Source organism: Phalacrocorax aristotelis, chromosome 7, assembly GCF_949628215.1.
Source record: "Phalacrocorax aristotelis chromosome 7, bGulAri2.1, whole genome shotgun sequence".
In the NCBI taxonomy this organism is placed as follows: Eukaryota; Metazoa; Chordata; class Aves; order Suliformes; family Phalacrocoracidae; genus Phalacrocorax; species Phalacrocorax aristotelis.
In genome coordinates, this window is record NC_134282.1 from 38,085,467 (window position 1) to 38,109,342 (window position 23,876).

At 39.9% G+C, this 23,876-nt stretch overlaps 1 protein-coding gene across 2 annotated transcripts in view; it reads right to left on the reverse strand.

The window, feature by feature from the left end:
- The window catches only part of ENTREP2 (endosomal transmembrane epsin interactor 2), a 154,951-nt gene that overhangs the window by 34,551 nt on the left and 96,524 nt on the right, over window positions 1-23,876 (reverse strand). For both annotated transcript variants that reach the window (XM_075100197.1, XM_075100196.1), the window contains exon 4: window positions 17,077-17,208. In XM_075100197.1, coding sequence (XP_074956298.1) covers window positions 17,077-17,208 — 132 coding nt within the window. The remainder of the gene's footprint in view (window positions 1-17,076; window positions 17,209-23,876) is intronic.

Genomic DNA, 23,876 nt, shown 5'->3' on the forward strand with positions numbered 1-23,876 from the left:
AAATACACCAGAAGTCAACTTTAAAACACACTTTTTCTTTTATGACCTACATAATAATCTCCAGGCAATTTGCTCTTATCTTTTGAAAAGAGAGCTAATGAACTGTCAGACATCCAAAACAGGCACCCAGCATACTCCTCCCAAAAGATGCAGAATTCGTTTTGTCCAGGTCTGAAAACGGAAGTTAGAGATTAGGACGAAGCTGTATATATGCACTGACATTCAAAATAAACATCATTTAGTGCAATCTTGTGTCAGTCTTCCATGGTTTTTTTAGCATCTAGAGAGCAGGGGAGTTTTCTGTTACCTCAGACCAACATATGTGTCATGATGTTTTATATTCACTGCTGGAAGAGACAAGAGCAGGCTATATTCACATTGATGCCTTCAAGGTATGAGCTAAAAGTCACAGAAGAAGTTGCTTACATCCATGATTTGTTAAATACTAGATGCTTATTTCTAGATACCCTTGGGCTTTTAAGAGAAGTATTCACACAGGTAACTTACTTTCATAGAGGATATCTTCTCTCCTTAATCCAACAGAGGATACCCAAATTTCCTTCAACCAGAGGATACATAAATTTTCTTCAACTTGTAGATGAAAACCTAGAGGAAGCTATTCCACTTAGGAGACAAGTACCTTTATTCAGCATTTAAAATCACACACAAAAAATTCTCTCACACAAAGGTAAAGCTCTGACACTTAGATTGACAGTCACAGATTGCAACAATAGCAAGGAGTAAAGTTTATGAACACATCTGGGAGGACGATTGCTGCTCTTTTTGAAACTATATTCAAGTATCCCAAAGCAAATTCTAAAGGAACCAAAACCCCCAAACAACACAGAGGAAAAATATTGGAGCACTACCTTACTACCACCTATACTGAAGTATTTATACTTAAATTTCTCAGTCAAGTCTTACTGAACACCTAAGAAGCAGGAGATTCCTCTTCAAAAAAATCTCTACCAAAAAAATGAAATGAGGAAGAAACCGATTTGAATGATGATGTAGAGCATTTCAGTGGAGTTGATATCCACAGGGTGATACCATCTGCTTCAACTGATATTGTAGAGAAGAACCCAATGACAACTTTATACGGTAGGGCAAAAGCATAGACTAAAAAAGAAGTAAAGCTAGAAAAAGTTCTGATTTTTCAAGTTAAAAAAAAGTCATTTTAGAGTAGGTTAATTGCCTGCTGTGATCTACAGGTAAGAAGGCTTTAAATTCAAAAGACTGAACGCAGAAACATTCTTAACCAAGGAGGACTCAGTAAAGTTCACTGAAATTCTTTCAATTTCTTATCCATGTGCAAAGGATTCTTAAGTGGATCTCTAGTAACACAGAATCGATCAGCCAACTTCTCATTCAGGGAAAAAAAATACAGAGATTGAAGACAGTAGTGCAATCTAAAGTCAGCAGAAAGCAGCTGTTAACAGAGTGAGCCCTTCCCTCTCCCACCGCAAAAAAAGCTTTCTTAGAATTTGGACTTATATGAGAAAGACATCTATATATCTTGCATTTGTAATACCATGTATAGCAGAATGTCACATAATGGAATTCTTGCTTTTTACTTCCTAGAGAGCAAAACATATTCAAACTTAATACATTTAAAAATTTAGTAAAACAATGATAGACCTGAATAACCATTGCTGAGTGACTGAGTAGTCCTATTTCTCAGATTCAGATTACTAGCAGACACAAGATTATAAAATGTAAGCAACATACATTGATAATAATATTCAAGACTATAACACTATGTTAACCACACTGTCAAATACCCTCCTCCTTCTTACTAAAAGCTAACTTTATTTGAAACTACAGCCAAAAATAAAGCTATTCCATTACCTGGGATGTTTTCTAAAAGGGGCGTGTTCTTGTATGAATGAATGTGAAACAGGGTTACTTAATTATTTTATTCTAAGAAATAAAGATGAAATGCAAATTGAAATGCAGAAAAAAAAAGACAACACAACCGTGTCTCAGTTTAATACTACTAAGCTGTCAGTACATATAGGAAACTGAATGGGAAATAATTTTCTCATTTTAGAACCAGAGCTTCTTTGCACTGTTGAATAGATTCAAATTGTGAAAGCTCTTAATATTATCTGAATGTTGTATTTCAGTATTTCCATTCTACTTTTCAATTTCTACCAAGTATAGTTGTAGCAGCTCCTGGCTGTGCTAGGGAAGGAGCAGAAAGGAACAGCCTCCAATAAGCCAGAAAGGAGATTAAGTTTGACAAAGCATAGGAAGATTGTATAAATAAAGCTCCTCTCCCTCAGAAAATATACAGGTATATTGCTTATTTCATAGGCTTCTACCTACAAAATTTGTTGTGAGAAGAGGGTACCCCACCATCCTCTTCAAAAACCCCACTTGTATTCCCAAATATCCAACGATCCTCACAACTTCTATGCCAGTGAGCTCAGACAACATAAAAAACAGTTATGAAACTTCAGTGCCTTAGGTTGCTCAGCCTTGCCCGTCCCTTTAACCACGTTTAGGCATACTCAAACCTTGAAACTCTGTTCCCACATCCTTATCTTTTTCCCATATCCCTCTCCATCACCAGTTTGCACGTGACTGCTAAGGTAAGTAAATGGCAGGAATTTTTTGTGGTTGGTGAGTGACTGATGGCAAGGGAAGAGATACTGGTGAAAGTGACCGTGTCTCAAATTTTATCAAAATGAAATATTACCTGCTGGTAACCTCAAGATAAATTACAAAAAATGAAATAAAAGCAAATCGCACTCAGCACTGCTACACATCAACCATTTCTTTTTTGTAGCAGTCTTAGGAACACACAACCTATATTTTGAAGTGCACCACTTTTCTGAAGAGTGACTACATAAAAATACATTTTCTCTTAATCTGACATGATGCCCAAAAGCCTATGGAACACATTAAAATAGGAGCTGTATTACAAAACCTGAGTATTTTTAAAAATCTGAATGTTTAATTGAAATATTTTTTATATTTTGTATTCAAAAATATCATTTTAGGATATAATTCAGTGGGAACATCACACAAAAAAACCATACAGTAGTATATTGAAAAAGGAGTTTGTCCTAAAATCTCATTTTCTCTGTTTTCCAAACTACTGGGTGATGAAGCAGCCAGATGGTATCAAACAAGAATAAGGAAAAAACTGGTGACTGATTTATCACTTTGATGACTCAACTGTCAAAATAATAATTTAACAAAGCAATTTAGAACAGCTGTCAGCACATGCAATTACCTGACAGAAGCCAAGAAAATCTCTGGAATGAAACATGAAAATGGTGCAAGCCCCCATCAGTGACGGAAGAGGTGGCAGAACTAGATCCTTTATAACCAAACAACACTCACTGCAAGTGTATTCACCCTTCTGAGATTTTGCCCTTCCAAATGTAATTTGTACCTCCTATCACAGCAAATATAAAGGAAAACTGGAATCCTACCAATTTTTTCTAATGGTGAGCCATATCCCTAGAGTTCCCTCATCTTAGAAAACAGTGTTAATAACTGAATTTCTCTCTACTATTGGTTGCCTTCCAGAAGCAGCTGTAGAAACCCATATCAGCCAACCACAGCTGCAATACATGTAATAATACATGCATTCAACATTAACAGCAAAAACTCAATGTAATTTTAGGCCTGGAAGGGAAGTACTACATGACTGACAGCAGCCTGCATACAAAACCAGGCAGTAAGGTGAATTCCTACAGAACTTTGCTTCCATATATACAATATCTCCAAACTCATAAATAAAGCAGAAAGGCACATTAACCTTCAGAATGAGAGCATTTCACTTTGTTTTTACACACTTTATTCATCAAATGCATAAAGCACCAAGTAAAAAAAAAGTTTCTTTGAAAATTCCTTACATTATGTAACCACCAACCACAAACTACTGTTTTGTACGGGCTTGAAATGAAGCCAAGTTATGACGATCACAGCAAAGGACTTTAGCATAAGCCCCATGAAATTCTATGCTTCAGGATAATTGCTATTTGTTAAAAAACGGCAATGGCCTTGCTTAATCTGTCTCCTTTTACCAAACTATTGCAGGAGCTCCCTAATTCCTTTTACATACCCACTAAATATAGATTATAAATAAAGTAAACCAAAATAAAAGAAGAATCTTTGGACATCTTCACAACTCAACTTAAATGCAGACTTTGGTAAATATTAATCAATCCCTTGCTTCTTCATATCATAGCAATAAACTAAATTGTCAATTAAGTTACAGGCATGAACATCAAACCAAGAAATTTAACATTCAATACTACTATGACAAAATATTCATTCTTTCTATTGAATATTATATAGAAAATTATCCAGTTGTGCTGCTTACACAGAATTTGGAAACTCTTTAAATCTATTTTGCTCCAGAAGGAAATAGATCAATGCTTCTTGTGTCTCCACATTTATTTACAACATTATGTTCATATTACCAAAAAAATAAGTTACAAAGCACAAACCTAGTACTACTAAAGAGTTCTAACCTGTGCAACAATATTGAAATGACAACTGTCTCTACAACACAGTTCCAGTTTGCTGGCTCAATAGATTGTTTTCCTGTGGAAATAAAAGATTCGTAGTCTTTGAGGCTCTTAAATCCTTTGCACTTTTGAGAGCTCAGTCAATATACAGTAAGAGGAGTAAAATAAGATTGCTGATGTATAAAAAGAACACTCTGTAATCAGTAGCCCTGAACATATGGATCTAAACTTCCACTATAAAACTAGCTTCACTTCCGCAATTCTGTGAAGATGACTTCTCCTTGACTGACTTCAATTATGGTGCTTCATTTCTTATATTAGTATAACCTGAAAAGAGGCAATGAGCAGTAAAGCTTTTTCACCCATGAAATTAGTGCCTGTGTACTGCTTGCATTCATGAATTCAAGGACAACAATCCTTTTAACTCAAGTTATAACTTCAGTTGTTCTAACTGGATATGTCTGAAAAACACTAAGAAAAATAGCTGCTCTAATACTAGGAATACTAATACTTTGCTTACAAAGAATCAATTCTGAACCATACAGGTGTCAAATGCACATTGAACTGTAAATGGAGAAATGGTCAATGTTTCATAAAACAGATTTAAGGTATGAAAGTATAATATAGTACAGTATTTTATATGGGTCTAAAATATTTACTATAATTTTAAGGAAGCAGTTTGCAGCTGCTACTTAAGAAAAATAGACTCAAAAAGGTCTTCTCTGATGGATGTGAGTTTGTGTATCTCTCATCAACACAGCTGTCTATATCAAATTTAGTACTGGAGATATGTTAGAGGGTCCTGAAAGACTAAGGTTCCATAAAATAACTGGACAAGCATGTAATAAACATATTCCATCATTCAGCCATGAGAGGTCACAACATTAGTCACTTATTGCCTAAGCTAGGAACAAAAACATTCACGATGAAGGAAAAGCGCGAGCAGACTATGTCTGTTATACAACTGCTACTTAGAACTTTGGAATACTTGTAGCTCAACTATTCAGACTACAAAGCCCACACTGAACCGCTCTATTTTTGATGGTATCTAGTATAGGATACAACTCTGAGCATAGGGAATATTTTCAAGTTACCTGTTAAGGAATATGAAACAACCCCAGCATACAAAAATCTGATAGAAAGTTACTTATTCTACACTGAGCTTTATCCAATTTTAAGCAGACTATGAAGTCTTTGAGGAACGTCATTCAGCAAAATTAAATATTTTGCATTTAGTCATGCAGCAAATCTGATGAACGTCTGTTCTCATAACTGCAAAGAATATGTTAGGAGTCATCCTCATCTGTTTTGCAAGTGAAAGCATGTTGTTCTGAATGGAAACAAAAAATTGAAACATGGATAGTTTTAGTCATGAGAAAATTCAGTTATAATAAATTTGGATTCAAAGTGGAGGAAAGATTCACACAGAAAAGTGGAAGAACCCCTAGTTACATAAATCTCTAATAATTATGCCTGGCTTATAAACTAATTAATGGAATCAGTAACCTGAAAAATACATTTGTTATTTCTATTGCAATTTAATTTTAGCAGCTCCAAACCAAATATTTATGCTGAAAATAGAGGGGGAAATCAGCTTTTCCCCTGGCCTGTATAGTCACAAAACCATTCTACAGAAGCAGTTTAAGTATAGTAGGAAGCAATTATTTAAATAGCAATTTCATAAACTAGCATACACAACTACAGCTATTCTGGGTATTTTGGGCTGTGTAAACTGTTAAAGGAATTAAAAATACCCTACTGGATCATTACTAAACCAAAGCAGTATAACATTCTCCTCTTACATGCAAATATCAGACAGCAGTACTACATTACAAAATAATTCAATCTTCTAAATACCTAACTTCATCCTCTCAAAACACAATCTCAAGAAGATAAGCTTTGTTGCATGCATGTCTTTAATAAATTCAGGTTATTCTGGGCTTAGAAAAGAAGGAATAATTTCCACAGGTGAATACTGTCAGGAAAATTGAGTCTTCATACCTTAACAAGAAAAACTCAGTACCTTAAAATTTAATCTACAAACCAACAACACATTCAGTGCAGACTACTATGCCAGCATTTGATGCTCACTTAGAGGTGACACTGTTAGGAAAAGGCATCCCATTCATACCGGTGTCATCTTGGAAAAGACGTTGTTGTCTGAAATATAATCAGTAGCAAAGGACAAATGATTTCTAATATTTCATCCCATAAAAAATTTCTCAAAAATAATTAAGTATTAAAAGGAATGTCCTAAGGCAAATTTTCTCATATAACAGTATCCCCTCCTACATTTGTAAAGCTATCATATATCTTCAATTATAAACACAAAATCTCCTTAAACCAGAGTTGGCCTGAATCCATTACCATTCACATTCATGAAACTGGACCTAACAGTCAATTGCAAGAGTGAATACTGAAGTACACACATTAGCCTTGCAAACATGTTTTTTGAAGTATTAATCTTGATTTACTGATGTTGTTTGTATAGGATCTGAAGTTCAACATATGAAGTGGCTAACACCAAGCTTAGTTTCACACCAGCTGAATTCAGCCTAAGAGTGAATTTTGCTGTTGAAAGATGACTCGGAACAGGCAAGCAGATGCTCCTTTTGGCAATTCACTGCACTCTACCTAGCAGGTGAAGACTTGGAATATTGACCCTAGGTATCCAGAGGAAAGCAAGAAACCTTATTTTCTGGGGCACTGTAGGAGCTATTAATGCAGGAAACTCTAGAAAATGCATCTTCTGCTGAAAAAACAGCAACCAGAAAATCCCTCTATTGTAAAACAGGGCAGATAGATCAGAATTCGGTGCCTGAAGATCTTAATGGTAGTTTGCCACTGTGCTGGTTTTGGCTGAGAAGGGGTTAATTCTCCTCACTGTGGGGGTCGGCTACCTTTCCAGCTTCCCGCGCTCTGCCGCGTGGCGTGGCAGGGGGGGCTGGGAGGGGCAGGGCCATGGTGGGGGCGGCTGACCCCGACTGGCCAATGGCAGGTTCATTCCATACCATGTGACACCATGACCAATATATTGAGGGGGGGGCAGTGGCAGCGGCAGCGCGGAGGCGGCGCGGTGTCGGGTGGCTGCGGCGCGTGCAGTTTGTTCCGGCGGTTCGTTCCCCCTCTCCCCTCCCTTCCCCCTCCCCCGGGGCTTTGTGCCTCTCGTTGTTCTCCTTTACATTGCATTTCTACTGTTGTTTCTTTTAATTTTAATTATTGAACTGTTCTTATCCCAACCCACGAGCGGTACCCTTCTGATTCTCTCCCCCATCTACCGGTGGGGGAGTGAGCGAGCGACTGTGTGGGGCTGAGCTGCCGCTAAACCACGACAGTCTTTTTGGCGCCCGACGTGGGGCTCAAGGGTTGGAGATAACAACAGCTGCTGGTCACAGCACCATGTTGTCCTTTTTGCAGTTGGTGTTAAAAATCGGTGTTGGTTGTTTGAGTCTGCTGTGTTCTGCTGTGATTAGTAATGTTTTGCCTACAAGATTTGTTACACAAACACTCGTTTTCAGCTTTATCTGGTATTTGGGGTTTTTGCTGAAACCGTTACTGTACTTCGGGTACCACCTTGTTGAGGCAATTAGCAATTATACCTCCTCCTCTGAGAGATTTTATATGGAGGAAATACAGAATAGTACCTTTGCAACTTTGTTCTATGATGTCTGTGCCTTTGTTACAACAACGTCTTTGTATCTTGAACATCCTTGGGTGGTTAAGGTGCACTTATTGTTAGTTTTTGGGCATGTTGTTTTGGTTTTGACTAAGCAACTTAAGAATATCACCCAGAAATCTGCCCTGAGGCTTGACAGTTACGAGTGGCAGGGCATGTGGGATAGCATGGGCAAATACCTAGGGCCGTGGGCACCCCCAGTGTTTTGGAGTTTCACCCCCGAACAAGTGCAGAATCCTAAAAAACTAGTAGAATATTTGGAGAAAGTATGTTGTTACGCTGGGAACTCCAGAGAGACACAGATAACTGCAACATGCTGGGGTCTGGCCCATGCAGACCGAGCCCTGCTCAACAGTATTCAGTGCCCCCAGGGGGAAGAGAATGTCTCTGGATTGAAATGCAAAGTGACTGGCACTGTAGACAATCCAGCCCTGACAACAGGCACTGCAGCCACTCAAACCCCCACAACAAGTACCGGAGCTAGCTCAGAAAATAAACCCGTACCAGTATCAGTTGCCCCCATACACAAGATGAAATATTGGAAGTGGACATCAACCCGTTTAGAACGGGATGATGAAGAACCAGGGCCATCGCGGGGAGAGGAGGGAGAAGTAATAAATGAAATAGAGACCACCCAATCCCTGTCCTTAAGCAAGTTGCGAGATATGCGAAAAGATTATAGCCGTCGTTCAGGTGAGCACATTGCCACCTGGCTGCTCCGATGCTGGGATAATGGGGCCAGTAGCCTGGAACTAGAGGGAAAAGAAGCCAAACAATTGGGATCCCTTTCTGGGGAAGGGGGCGTTGACAAAGCAATTGGAAAAAAAACCACAAGCCCTCAGCCTCTGGAGGCGACTCCTGTCTGGAGTGAAGGAAAGGTATCCCTTTAAAGAAGATGTTACATATCGCCCAGGAAAATGGACAACTATGGAGAAAGACATCCAGTATGTAAGGGAATTAGCTGTGTTTGAGGTGATTTATGGTGACCTGGACGATCAACGGTCATCCAAAGATCCAGATGAAGCCGAGTGCACACGACCCATGTGGTGGAAGTTTGTACGGAGCGCACCATCTTCGCATGCAAACTCATTGGCAGTGATGTCCTGGAAAGATGACGAGACACCAACGATGGCAGAGGTGATAGATAGACTCCGGGATTATGACACAAATATCTCTTCCTCGCTTGTCTCTGCTGTGGAGAAACTATCCCAAGAGGTCCAGCAACTCAAAGAAGATGTGTCCTACTCCCCACCTCGACAGAGCAGTGTCTCAGCTGTTAGGAATAAGCTTCCTTTGGCTCAAAGAAGGGGATACACACCACGGGCCACCCTATGGTTCTACCTGCGTGACCACGGAGAGGACATGATGAGGTGGGATGGCAAGCCTACTTCGACCCTACAGGCACGAGTACATGAACTGCAAGGAAGAACAGTCACTCAGGGAGGCTCTTCCAGGAAAGCTGCTGCTCCAGTTTCCAGCGAGCAAGTCCCCAGACAGAGGAGTAGAAGCGCAGATTTTATTTCTAAGTGTAATAGAGGGACTCCTGATTCACATTTACAGGAAGTGAGTTGTGACTGCCATGATCAGGACTAGAGGGGCCCTGCCTCCAACCGGGTGGAGGAAAGGGATAACCGGGCTTACTTGACTGTGTGGATCCGATGGCCTGGCACGTCCGACCCACAGGAGTATAAAGCTTTAGTGGACACCGGCGCACAGTGCACCTTAATGCCATCAAACTATATAGGGGCAGAACCCATCAGCATTGCTGGAGTGACAGGGGGATCCCAAGAGCTAACTGTATTGGAGGCTGAAGTGAGCCTAACTGGCAATGAGTGGCAGAAGCACCCCATTGTGACTGGCCCAGAGGCTCCGTGCATCCTTGGCATAGACTACCTCAGGAGAGGGTATTTCAAGGACCCAAAAGGTTACAAGTGGGCTTTTGGTGTAGCTGCCTTGGAGACGGAGGAAACTGAACAGCTGTCTACCTTGCCCGGTCTCTCAAAGGACCCTTCTGTGGTGGGGTTGCTGAAGGTCAAAGAACAACAGGTGCCAATCGCCACCACAACAGTGCACCGGCGGCAATATCGCACCAACAGAGACTCTCTGATCCCCATCCATAAACTCATTCACCAACTGAGGAGCCAAGGAGTCATCAGTAAGACCCACTCACCCTGTAACAGTCCCATATGGCCAGTGCGGAAGTCTAATGGAGAGTGGAGGCTAACAGTAGACTATCGTGACCTGAATGAAGTCACTCCACCGTTGAGTGCTGCTGTGCCAGACATGCTAGAACTTCAATACGAACTGGAGTCAAAGGCGGCCAAGTGGCATGCCACAATTGATATTGCTAATGCATTCTTCTCAATCCCTCTGGCAGCAGAGTGCAGGCCACAGTTTGCTTTCACATGGAGGGGTGTCCAGTACACCTGGAATTGACTGCCCCAGGGGTGGAAACACAGTCCTACCATTTGCCATGGACTGATTCAGACTGCACTGGAACAGGGAGAAGCTCCAGAACACCTTCAATACATTGATGACATCATTGTGTGGGGCAACACAGCGGAAGAAGTTTTTGAGAAAGGAGAGAAAATAGTCCAAATCCTTCTGAAGGCTGGTTTTGCCATAAAACAAAGTAAGGTGAAGGGACCTGCATGAGAAATCCAGTTCTTAGGAATCAAATGGCAAGATGGTCGTCGTCAGATTCCAATGGATGTGATCAACAAAATAGCAGCCATGTCTCCACCAACTAGCAAAAAGGAAACACAAGCTTTCTTGGGCGTTGTCGGTTTTTGGAGAATGCATATTCCAAATTACAGTCTGATCGTAAGCCCCCTCTATCAAGTGACCCGGAAAAAGAATGATTTCAAATGGGGCCCTGAGCAACGACAAGCCTTTGAACAGATTAAACGAGAAATAGTCCATGCAGTAGCTCTTGGGCCAGTCTGGGCAGGACAAGATGTAAAAAATGTGCTCTACACTGCAGCCGGGGAGAATGGCCCTACCTAGAGCCTCTAGCAGAAAGCACATGGGGAGACCCGGGGTCGACCCCTAGGGTTTTGGAGTCGGGGATACAGAGGGTCCAAAGCCCGCTATACTCCAACTGAAAAAGAGATATTGGCAGCATATGAAGGGGTTCGAGCTGCTTCAGAAGTGGTTGGTACTGAGGCACAGTTGCTCCTGGCACCCCGACTGCCAGTGCTGGGCTGGATGTTCAAAGGAAACATCCCCTCTACACAGCATGCAACTGACACTACATCGAGTAAATGGGTTGCACTGATCACCCAGCGGGCTCAAGTAGGAAACCCCAGTCGCCCAGGAATCTTGGAAGTGATTATGGACTGGCCAGAAGGGAAAGATTTTGGATTATCACCAGAGGAGGAGGTGACACGTGCTGAAGAAGCCCCACTGTATAACAAACTGCCAGAAGATGAGAAGCAATATGCCCTGTTCACTGATGGGTCCTGTCGCCTTGTGGGAAAGCACCGGAGATGGAAGGCTGCTGTATGGAGTCCTACACGACAAGTAGCAGAAACTGCTGAAGGAGAAGGTGAATCGAGCCAGTTTGCAGAGGTAAAGGCCATCCAGCTGGCCTTAGACATTGCTGAATGGGAAAAGTGGCCAGTGCTCTATCTCTATACTGGCTCCTGGATGGTGGCAAATGCCTTGTGGGGCTGGCTGCAGCAGTGGAAGCAAAGCAACTGGCAGCGCAGAGGCAAACCCATCTGGGCTGCCACATTGTGGCAAGATATTGCTGCCCGGGTAGAGAAACTGGTTGTAAAGGTACGGCATGTGGATGCTCACGTCCCCAAGAGTCGGGCCACTGAAGAACATTGAAACAACCAGAAGGTAGATCAGGCTGCCAAGATTGAAGTGGCTGAGGTGGATCTGGACTGGCAGCATAAGGGTGAACTATTTCTAGCTCGGTGGGCCCATGACACCTCAGGCCATCAAGGGAGAGATGCAACATACAGGTGGGCTCGTGATCGAGGGGTGGACTTGACCATGGATATTATTGCACAGGTTATCCACGAATGTGACATATGCGCTGCAATCAAGCAAGCGAAGCGGGTAAAGCCTCTGTGGTATGGGGGACGACGGCTGAAATATAAATATGGGGAGGCCTGGCAAATTGACTATATCACACTCCCACAAACTCGTCAAGGCAAGCGCCATGTGCTTACAATGGTAGAAACAACGACTGGCTGGCTGGAAACATATCCTGTCCCCCACGCCACTGCCCAGAACACTATCCTGGGTCTCGAGAAACAAGTCCTGTGGTGACATGGCACCCCAGAGAGGATTGAGTCAGACAACGGGACTCATTTCCGAAATAGCCTCATAGACACCTGGGCCAAAGAGCATGGCATTGACTGGGTGTATCACATCCCCTATCACGTACCAGCCTCTGGGAAAATTGAACGGTACAATGGACTGTTAAAAACTACACTGAGAGCAATGGGGAGTGGAACATTCAAGCACTGGGATACACATTTAGCAAAAGCCACGTGGTTAGTCAACACGAGGGGATCTGCCAACCGAGCTGGCCCTGCCCAGTCAGAAATCCTACATACTGTGGAAGGGGGTAGAGTCCCTGTAGTGCATGCAAAAAGTATGTTGGGCAAAACAGTCTGGGTTCTTCCTGCCTCCGGCAAAGGCAAACCCATTTGTGGGACTGCTTTTGCTCGAGGACCTGGGTGCACTTGGTGGGTGATGCGGGAGGATGGAGAAATCCGATGTGTGCCTCAAGGGGATTTGATTTTGGGTGAAAACAGTCAATGAACTGAATGGCACAATGTGAACTGCTATATAATACTGTGTGTCACCTCTGTGTTGTATCAATGATATCAGAGTACGAGCCTCCCAACCCATGGAAGATCAACTATGAAACAAGCCGTGCAGCAGTGATGGAACGATGACTGACTCGGTATGCAGCAACCCAACGCCACACACCATCTCTCCCACCCGGAAAGACTGATACAACAGATGGAGCCCAGAGTCATGGACTGGGTGAACTCAATGGACATTTTAATGGACATTTTACAGGGAAGGTCCATGAACTAAGGGAATGATGTCTGTGTATTATGTTAAAGGATGGGAAGGGGAGGGGTGGTGGTTGGTACGGTTGTATTGCATCATATGGGACCTGGGCATGGTGTAAATGGTATGGAATAAGGGGTGGAGAATGTGCTGGTTTTGGCTGAGAAGGGGTTAATTCTCCTCACTGTGGTGGTTGGGGACCTTTCCAGCTTCCCGCGCTCTGCCGCGTGGCAGGGGGGCTGGGAGGGGCAGGGCCATGGTGGGGGCGGCTGACCCCGACTGGCCAATGGCAGGTTCATTCCATACCATGTGAGACCACGACCAATATATTGAGGGGGGGCAGTGGCAGCGCGGAGGCGGCGCGGCATCGGGTCAGCAGGCGGTGAGCGGCTACGGCGCGTGCAGTTTGTTCCAGCGGTTCGTTCCCCCTCTCCCCTCCCTTCCCCCTCCCCCGGGGCTTTGTGCCTCTCGTTGTTCTCCTTTACATTGCATTTCTACTGTTGTTTCTTTTAATTTTAATTATTAAACTGTTCTTATCCCAACCCACGAGCGTTACCCTTCTGATTCTCTCCCCCATCTACCAGTGGGGAGTGAGCGAGCGACTGTGTGGGGCTGAGCTGCTGCTAAACCACAACAGTCACATCATGCAACTGTGCTATTTTTACTAGAGACGTGCAGACAAGACCACAAGTATAATATCTTATAAATAAAGCTCTAAACCCACCAATTCACTGTCCATGAAATGGGTTGAGTCCCCAACCCTTACAACAGTGAAATGGAAGGGTATTTTTGGTTATTTTACTCTAAAGTATAATTTCTTGCTGAAATTTCACTATTCAGATAATCACAGGAATTATCACTTATCTCACAGATCACATATTCAGTCAGCTTTTGTAATCAATACTCATATCTATCTATGTACATATGTGTGATCATGGATATTGCAGCAGTAATTCTGTGTCCCCATTAAAATGTCTGGGTAGTTCATTCAGGGTTTGAAAGGAAGAGGCAGAAATTTGATTTACAAAGGAGCATAAAGAGATTATTCAAATCAGAGCACAGATGACAAACAAAAAAATTTAGATATTTTTATAAAGCAACTATAAAAAATCCCATTCAATCTCATCCAAGGCATGATCCCAGCACAATTTAGCATACACAAGTCTGGTAGCCACAGTTATTTTTTCTTGTCCTGTTTGACTGACTAGGAACAAGATCAGACAGGCAATATGTGCACAATTGTTCTGTTCACAATGCAGCTCCCATCATCAAAAAAGCACAGATGACTCTGTGGAAACCTAAGATTTTACCCACCCTCAACACAGAGGAGTGTGAAGCCTATGTAATGTTCTACATAAAGGCATATAATCTCAACTCTGGTACTCTACACTTTCTCTCCCTGTGGCTACCCAAACAATGAGCACAACTGAGCTTTTGGTACTAAAACATCTGTTCTCTTAAAATCATGCTGTAGTTGTTAATTGCAATTAAAGAATGTGAGCCTTATCACTGCTAGTTTTTTACCTAATGACTTGTAATCTTTTTTTCTTATGAGCTTAGTAGGATGCTGTTTGTAAATCTACAGCCAGGAATACAGAGGTCTCAAAGCCAAAGAGAAAGTAGATGTAGAATTAAAGCTGAAAAAGATTTAAGAAACTTTCTGAAAAAGTTATTTTCCTAAATACCTTCTCTTGAATGAAAAATTCTGAACATACCTAATTAAAGCTGCACTAAGAGATAGGAACTCCTGCGTTTAAATCAGTCCTCTGCTACTGTAAGCAGATATGCCATCAATTTCTTTTATAAATGACTGAGTGATATTTTAAAAGAAATTATATTTTGTGCCTCTATTCTAATTGCAGTATTTGTTTGAAACCTTACCTGATTTCCAGCATATGTTGCTTCTATGCATTTCATATTCTGACAATGTCCTCAAAGATAAACAGTTCTTTCATCTCATTAAAGTTTACTCTACTGACATATTTACAGCAAGCAACCATATGCTCCCTCAATCTTTATTTTTATAGGATCAGCAAGGCAGCTTTTTCTGTACGACAGGTTCATGGTTTTGCATCTGTTATACTTTGAAGAATATCTTTGAGAAGTTATTTTCCTGCATTACCTTCTCGTAACACATTTCACTGAAACTGCAACACTGAATACGTTCCTGAATTTAGCATTCTGAGTAGCAATTAATTATTATTTTTTGACCAGCACTTACTAAATTCCTGCTACCCTGTAGGTTTTTGATCCCATAGTCTCCTCTATCATTCTCACTGAAACCTGAGACAGAGCTCTTACTTAGTATTGACGCCATATCAAATTGTTTTAATTTCTACCTGATCCTTGTTACTTAGCAGTTGTTTTTCTTTTTTTTCCCTTTTTCTTAACACAGCTGAATAACATTTAAATAATTGTTATATACCCTTTGCAGGATTTCTACCTGTTCTGAACTTCAAAATATAGCTTCAACTATCAATATAACTTAGCATTTTCAGGCCTCATACTATAGTCTAAATCCCTAAGATCCTTATCACGTTGAATTTCACTACTTCACTCCATTATATTCTATTAACTTTATTCAAATATATACTTTGAAACTGAAAGCCACAAGCCACAGATGCAGAGTAGTTCTGTTGATCATTTAAATAAACCTAAAATGAACCAGAGCACAAGAAGGACATGGACCTGTTGGAGCAGGTCCAGAGGAAGGCCACAAAAATGATCTGAGGGCTGGAGCACCTCTCCTACAAGGACAGGCTGAGAGAGTTGGGGTTGAAGGGGAAAATACAGGAAGGATGGGGGCAACCTCTTTAGCAAGGCCTGTTGTGACAGGACAAGGGTTAATGGTTTTAAACAAAAGAAGGGTAGATTTAGACTGCATATAAGGAAAAAAATTTTTACTACGAGGGTGGTGAAGTGCTGGAACGGGCTGCCCAGAGTGGTTGTGGAGGCCCCATCCCTGGAAATATTCAAGGTCAGGTTGGACAGGGCTCTAAGCAACCTGATCTAGTTGAAGATATCCCTGCTCACTGCAGGGGGGGTTGGACTAGATCACCTCTAAAGGTCCCCTTCCAACCCAAACCATTCTATGAATCAATATCTGTGTCTCAGGCTAGGGTTCTTTCTTCTGACTAATTCTTTCATGGTTCCCTTACTGTTTTCCACACCAATGTAACACCATGTCTTGCTAGTTTGGTGACAATGAAGTGACACAATGATGTGGGCAATTACACTGGGATATAACTCACTCATACAGTATCCTTAATATTTGCTCTCAGTTTTTTCCCTGGGTAGTTGTAACACAAAATGCTACAGGATTTGAACTTCTTACAATATTGCCCAATAGTCTAAGCATGTTTCCAGCATTATCCTGAAAGAACAGTTACTATTCCCTCCCAAAGTAACTTCCATCTGAAATACTGCTAATACTTTGTGTTAGCAGTATTTCATTAAATACTTCATCATTCTGCTAATAACTTTGTGTTTCTTTGCAGTTTACCATAGTATTACTAAACAACACCAACCACCACCTGTGATTCTAGCTTTCTTGAACAGTAATATGAAAGACCTGTTCTTATACCTTGCAGCATCAGTCATAACTGATTGTAAATTCTGTTTCTTAAATAACCTCTAATAAAATCACTACCTTTACAAAATTGTTACCTGTACAAATACAGATATTGAGCATGTAATATAAAACCATTTTCATGCATAGAAGCACTAAATTCTGTTGGAGTAAGATTTTTTTTTTTGCATGCAAGAGTGTACGAACACAAAGAACACCAGCTACTCCTCCTTTCATCACACACTCTGTCTTGCTAAGCACTCACTACTAAAAACTGAAATAAATTGTTCATTCTTCTCATAACGTACCTTTAGAGTCAGCCTCACAACATTACACTCCTGCAGAGGGTTCAGTTTCAGTGTCTCTCCCAGGTTACTGCAGCCTGATGTTTGATGCTGCATTTCACAGCAAACACAAACACCATCACTGTCGAATTTAATCTGTAGAGGGGAAAAAAAAAAGGGGGAGTGGGGGATGGAAAAGGTCAGAGAAAAGAAAGTATAAATCAACGGAAACACTCTCCCCAAAAAAGATATTTACACCTATTGTGACAGTAATGACTACTAAATGCAAAATTAAAATCTCTAAATCTCTATGCAGAATCCCCTGAAGCAGAATGCCTCTCATCGGCTAATATGAGCTATAAACCCAGGTAAAATACAGAAAGCAGATACAATACCGAATAAGAGTATTATCTTTTATGGCTCTTTTTTAAAAAAAATTTGCTTTACAGGGGCAGATGAAACCAAAGTTACTCACCTGAATAAACAACAAATCATACCCAATGGGCAAAGACAAAATAATAGAAAAAAGTCAGAAAAAACACAATGCAGTCATGATCACAAACTTAACTTATACTTCCTACACACACATGGAAAAATAATTACAAAAGAAACCATGACATATAGCTGAAAAAAGAGAACACAGGATGAAGAAGTAGTGGAGGAAGCAAGAGGTACATGCAATTTCATATATATTTACACCTTGGAAAATGTTTGCTCTCTATTTTCCTATGTTGAATTTGTCTTGAATAAAATAAGCATTCAATGTTTTTACATTTTATGCATTCTATTCTTCAAAGACTTGCATTAAAGTATGCCTTGCTAAGAATACTGAACCCTGATCATTCTCACAAAATAAACTGAAGTTATCTGTGAGTGATTTTAAAATAATCCCATTCAGCTCAATGAAAATATTCATTATACTGATTCTGACTTCTGTATTTAAAAAACCCAAACCCAAAACCAATAACAATGTTTATCAATGTTTATTTTACTGCTTCCTCCAAAGACCTTTTTTAAGCCAAAATTAACTCTGTACAAGTTTTCATGTAGCCTGTTTATATGAACTATCATTACTTTAAATTTTCTCAATTGGGTATTTCTATGACTTCTCCGTTCTCATTTTTTGCCAGTTATTTAAAGAGCTAACAGTGGGACACAATACGTTACTTCTCCAGGTCACTAGTTACAATTTAATCCTGTGTAGTATTGAGAACAATGATTTTAAAAATACCAGATCCCAGGTTTCTATACTCCAATAATCAGTAGTAAGAATGACACTCAGAAGAAATTATTATGACTTTTCATGTAAGGAATAAACAATTCAATGTACAATTCAGGCATACTCAGTCAGGTAAACATAGAAGCATAGTGGCTGGGTAGTGAGATACCCGAATCACCATGTTACTTAATCTTTTACCCAAAAAAAAAAAAAAAAAACCAACAAACCAAACAGACACAGATCCACAAAAAATTTGAGTTTAGAGCTGTGTCAAATTCAGTGGCCAGAATGCTACTGAAAGCACACATGGTATACCAGCACCAGGCATAGAACAAATCAATATAGCCTTCAGCTGCTAAAAACTTTTTATAATGAGGAAAATGGACTTCAGACAAAGTTGTCTACTGCAAGATCATTTATTCTCCAATTCCTGCTGCCCTCATTCAATGAAAGATAGTCACTGACTCATGATGGGATGTATTTGACATTTCTAATATGAAATACAGATCCCAAGTCTACTTTTATCTCATATAATGAACAGGTGTCACAGAAATCAGGCGAAAAAGATAAATACTTTCTTGGTCAAGATTCCCCATCTATGAGACATTCTCGATTCATTCTGAAAGATGTTCCATAACTTTCTACTGCTCAGTAACTCTCCCTTTAACTCAATTCTTAAAACAGTTAAGAGAATTGTTTACATGAAAGTTCCTGCAAAACATAGGGGCATCTTAAAAATCATAGCATAATCAAAAACACCTAAGTTTTGCAATCAGACTGCAAAACAAACTGTTTTAATCTTAGACATACATTTTTAGAGAGCTTTTAACAATTTGCCTCATTGTGCACCTTTTCCTTCAAATGTCTGTGAAGTGACATCTTTGCTAACTTTTGTTTTTGTAGTTGGGAGCAATACAAAAAGGCTGAGCATGTAATTGAATTCGTGCTTTCAACAATACAGCAACTGAAAGCGGTTCTGAGCCCTCATGCTCCAGAATGCTTATCGCTGCCCTACCTACTGCTGTCTCACTCTTGTGCAGAGAGGATCAAGAATGCATACAGCTACTTTGTGACCTAAACACTATCAAAACTAACTTATTTTTTGTAGGAGTGGTTTATTTTTAGTCCAGATCAGACCTCAAATGCCATTTGCTGTCTGGCTTCATAAATACAGACAGTGGCACAAACAATAGAGCTACACCAGTATGGGGAGGAGGAGTTGAGATTACTCCTTTCAGCTGCAGGGCTGGTGTTTGCCAGCCTCAGACACAATTACGTCAGTAGTGCCTCCAAAACTGCGTTCTTTCTCCTCTCTCTGCCATGTTTAAACCTCTTTTTGGTTGGCAGAGCTCATTCATTTCATCCCCTGCACATACTCCCCACCATCAATTTTCATGTATGTATTTGCATTCCACTTTGTGGTTCTTATTCGTGTTAGTAAGCGTAGTCGGTAATCACAGCATAGTTTGTGTACTTTCATATTTATGACAGTACACCTTCATCCAAACCATATTTAAGATTTCAAACATCAGCCTGAGCTGCCTACATGCATTAATTGTCTTTTAAGTTTATTTCGTCTTGCCAAAAAGCAGTACTGATACTTCAAAACTGATAAAACCATTAAAATCTGACTTTTAAGTAGTAGAGGATCAAGAAAGTAAAGCATCCCCAAAAAACAAAGAACACAGAGAACTTCAGACTTATTAGAAACACATACATAAACACACACACAAAGCCCCCTACGTTACAACAAAGTAACAAAAATGTGTGCAGACCAGAATTTTTTCATCTGTATCAATCCATCAAACTTTGCCTAGGTATTAAAGGTGTCTTAACAAAGAAGAAGTTACTGCTGAGTGCACACACATTCTCACCAAAAAGGTTTAGTTACGGATAAAGTAACAGCGTTACTTTGCGTTCTACCCTTTCCCTATTACACATATAAAACTTCTAGTAAAAGTAGTAATAGATTTTACTTTTCCTTCAAATCAGCCTTCAGGGATTTTTTTTTAGGGAACATAAAAAAGGCAGGCCGAAATTTCAAACAAAATATAAAGGCTCAAAAGTTGAAAACAAGGCAGTGGAGTGCACAAAAGCCTCCCTGGTATGTTTATGGGAAAGAACTTTAGTCAGTTATACCAGCTTATGCAAAGAGAAAGAGCAGGAGGATCCAGTAAGGAATAAAGTTGAGTGGTAGGGAAATATCAAGAGAAAAAATATCAAGAGAAAAAACTGTCAAGTGAATAACAATAAAGTAGATATATTTTACTGGAATTTTAAAAATTGTTTTCTAATATGCACAGAATTGAATGTAGCTACAGCACAAAATGGAATACAAAGAAACCTCGGTTCTGGAACTGGGCTATGCCAGTCATTTCTTTGTCAACCTGCACTTGCTTTGCTTTTCCTTGCTCTACCTATTCCAGCTAAACATAATTAAAGGAAAAATGAGTTTTCCTTTTTAAGTTACTATAACCATAGGACAATTTCAGCTGTACAACTGAAAAATAAATTAAAAGTCATCTTTCTATGCATGTAGATACTATCACTACTTTTCTGAAGTGAACTCTTACTGAATAATAAGCGGCTGTAAATTTGATTGAACTACAGCATTTGTTTTTAAAGAAGTGACTTACAATAAGACAGGTATACCCAGGAAAGACAAATAAAGATTAAGAAATAAAACATCACTAACAAAATTCTACCTTGTGCAGTAATAGAAATTAAAATATACACATTGCTCTACCCACATATGTTAAGCACAATTTTTAGAGGTCAATTTTTTAAAAAAGAAATTTGTAAGACAGAAATGTTGTTTCTCATATACACACTAATGAACAGCTTGAGTGTATAGCTGCTCTGGTACACATCCTACTCTCAAGGACTTAAAGCAGTATCTTGAGGTTTTGGCTGCAGGATCCACAGCTAATCATGGGGGGAAAATTCCAACTACATTTTCATAACAAGCCATTAAAGCTACTGGTATTTCTTCGTTCCTCAGTGTTGTATGTTGCTAAGCTGCAGAATAAAGAGCACAAATACTAAATTAACAAATTACACATTCTAAATGCTAACATACGGTGAGCACATTTTTCATATTCACACAAGAATATACATTATTTGAATGATGTTTAAAGTGTTTAAAGCAAAATAAGACCCTCGCCTCTCATTCTTCTTCAAAGAACTACTCTAATATGTGAAACACTTCTGATTTTGAACTCTACTACACAGTAGATACTATTATCACTTTTAAAGCCATGCATTCAGCATGAATGAGTTTGACAGAAATACTACAAGTAAAACTGAATTTATTTTGAACTTAACTTTTGTACTGTACTTGGAAATTTACTAGCATATTTTTGTCTGGTACAGTTACATGGAATGTTAACTACATCCCAAACTGCACACCTACAAAAGCTGGATTTTGACTTTTTGACTCCTAAAGCTGCATTGCCATATAGTAAATTTGTATCCTAGAAAGTAAGTTTGTAAACTAGAAGGCAATCAAAGGATTTCGAACATTCTGATAATGTACACCCAGTCTCATAGTGTAGGACTGCACAGATCTACAACACTAAAGTGAGCCATCTAAGGAATTAACATAAAATATAAGCTTAGAACAAGTTGTTAAGAAACTGATATTTTTCCTTTTTGAGTGGAAAAACAGTAATAATTAAATATGTTCAACATAATAGATTACCAAGTTCTGAGTCAAATCCTGCACTTAATCATAAAGCAGTGTTGCTCGCTACAGTGCATCTGTTCCAGTGGGTGGTCTACAAGAACAGAACTCTAGAATTTCATACATATGAGCACTTCAACATGGCAATATGATGTATTCATGTGCTACTTGCATATGAATACATTCAGCCCAACTGACACATTATTTTGAGTAAGGAAAAACTTAAAAGTAAGGTCTGGGCAGAAGAAACTATTTTTTTGAAATAATTGTGATATGACAAACAGTCACAGTTAAATTGCTCTCATCTAGCAGAACACACTGTGGCAAAGGTACCTATCATGCTCTGAAAATTGAAACGAGCAGCTTGAACATTTATCTTCTTTTTCCAGCTCATCATTTCATTATTTTAGAAGAAAGTTTGCACGTTCCATCTGTAGCAGGAACAAAAAGCTCAGGGAAACACAAATGGAACAGAACTGCAGCCTTTTAATTTACTAGCCAAGTACACCAAGCTTCAGAAAAAATGCAAAACACTATTTGCAGGATTCTTGCTTAAGAGACAATCCATTAACCTAAAGAAACAAGCAAACACTTCATTTGAATTCTGCCACAAGAGAACAAATTGGGAAAGCACCTCCTCAGGAAGTTCCTTCACACCCACCCACCAAACTTAATCCCAAAACACCTGTCTACCCAAGGGCAAAGCCTGCTTCCACCTGTGAATCCTCTGCCTGCCCACTGAAAGCACCTGTTTGATACCACACCCTTCCCTCATTGATTACAACAAGACTAGAGAAGGCAAAACAAAGGAGGGAAGAAGAGGGGCAAGCATGTGTCCAAAGAAGGACAACAAAGCTGGTGAAGGGTCCAGAGCACAAGTCTTACATAGCCTTAAGGAGGCTGAGGGGAGACCTTATCGCTCTCTACAACTACCTGAAAGGAGGCTGCAGCAAGGTGGATGTTGGTCTCTTCTCCCAAGTAACAAGCAATAGGACAAGAGGAAACGGCCTCAAGTTGTGTCAGGGGGGTTTAGATCGGATATTAGGAAAAATTTCTTCACTGAAAGGGTTGTTAAGCATTGGAACAGGATGCCCAGGGAAGTGGTTGAGTCACTATCCCTGATGGTATTTAAAAGACATGTAGATATGGCACTTAGGGACATGCTTTAGTGGTGGACTTGGCAGTGCTCGGTTAATGGTTGGACTCAATGGTCTTTTCCAACCTAAACAATTCTATGATCTTATTTAAGATCATAGAATAAAGAACCCAAAGCTATTTTAAAGTTCAGATCAAATGTGGTCCCATGAAAATCTAGGATATCCTGAAACAACATTAAATTCCCAAGTGGAAAACATGCCAAACAACTGAAACACAATTTTTTCTGAAAACTGGGGTGGGAGGAGGGAAAAGCAATTTTTCCTGAACCACCTTTTATTTTTCTCCTAAATTTCACTTTATCCAAAACAAATTTATTCCTTCTAATTTTCATCAATGATTACTTCTGCAGCAGTAGTTTTCCTATTAGAGCTGGTGATTCTGACCAAAACTGAAGAAGAGACATGGGGTTCATAACCGGAGAGAGGTCACTGAAGAGAACATTTAAAAGACTAAAAAGACATTCTGTTGACTTAGGTCTTTTTCTTGGTAGTGAACACCTAACCACTGGCTGGAGCCAGTGCCTTCTTTGTCTAGGAACGTGCTAATTAAGCAGAACTTTGCTTATTTCAACTTTCTGTCCCTGCAATGCCACTTCGTTGATTCTCATTAACTTGATTTTCTCCCTTTTGTCCTACACCTCTATTATAACTTGTATTAGGAGAAATTAAAATACTTCCTTCCATTTGTCTGAGCCTTTTTGCTTGGTGCAAAGGCCTATGAGGAATCCCAACACAAATATATTATCACAAAACATCCCAGAACAAA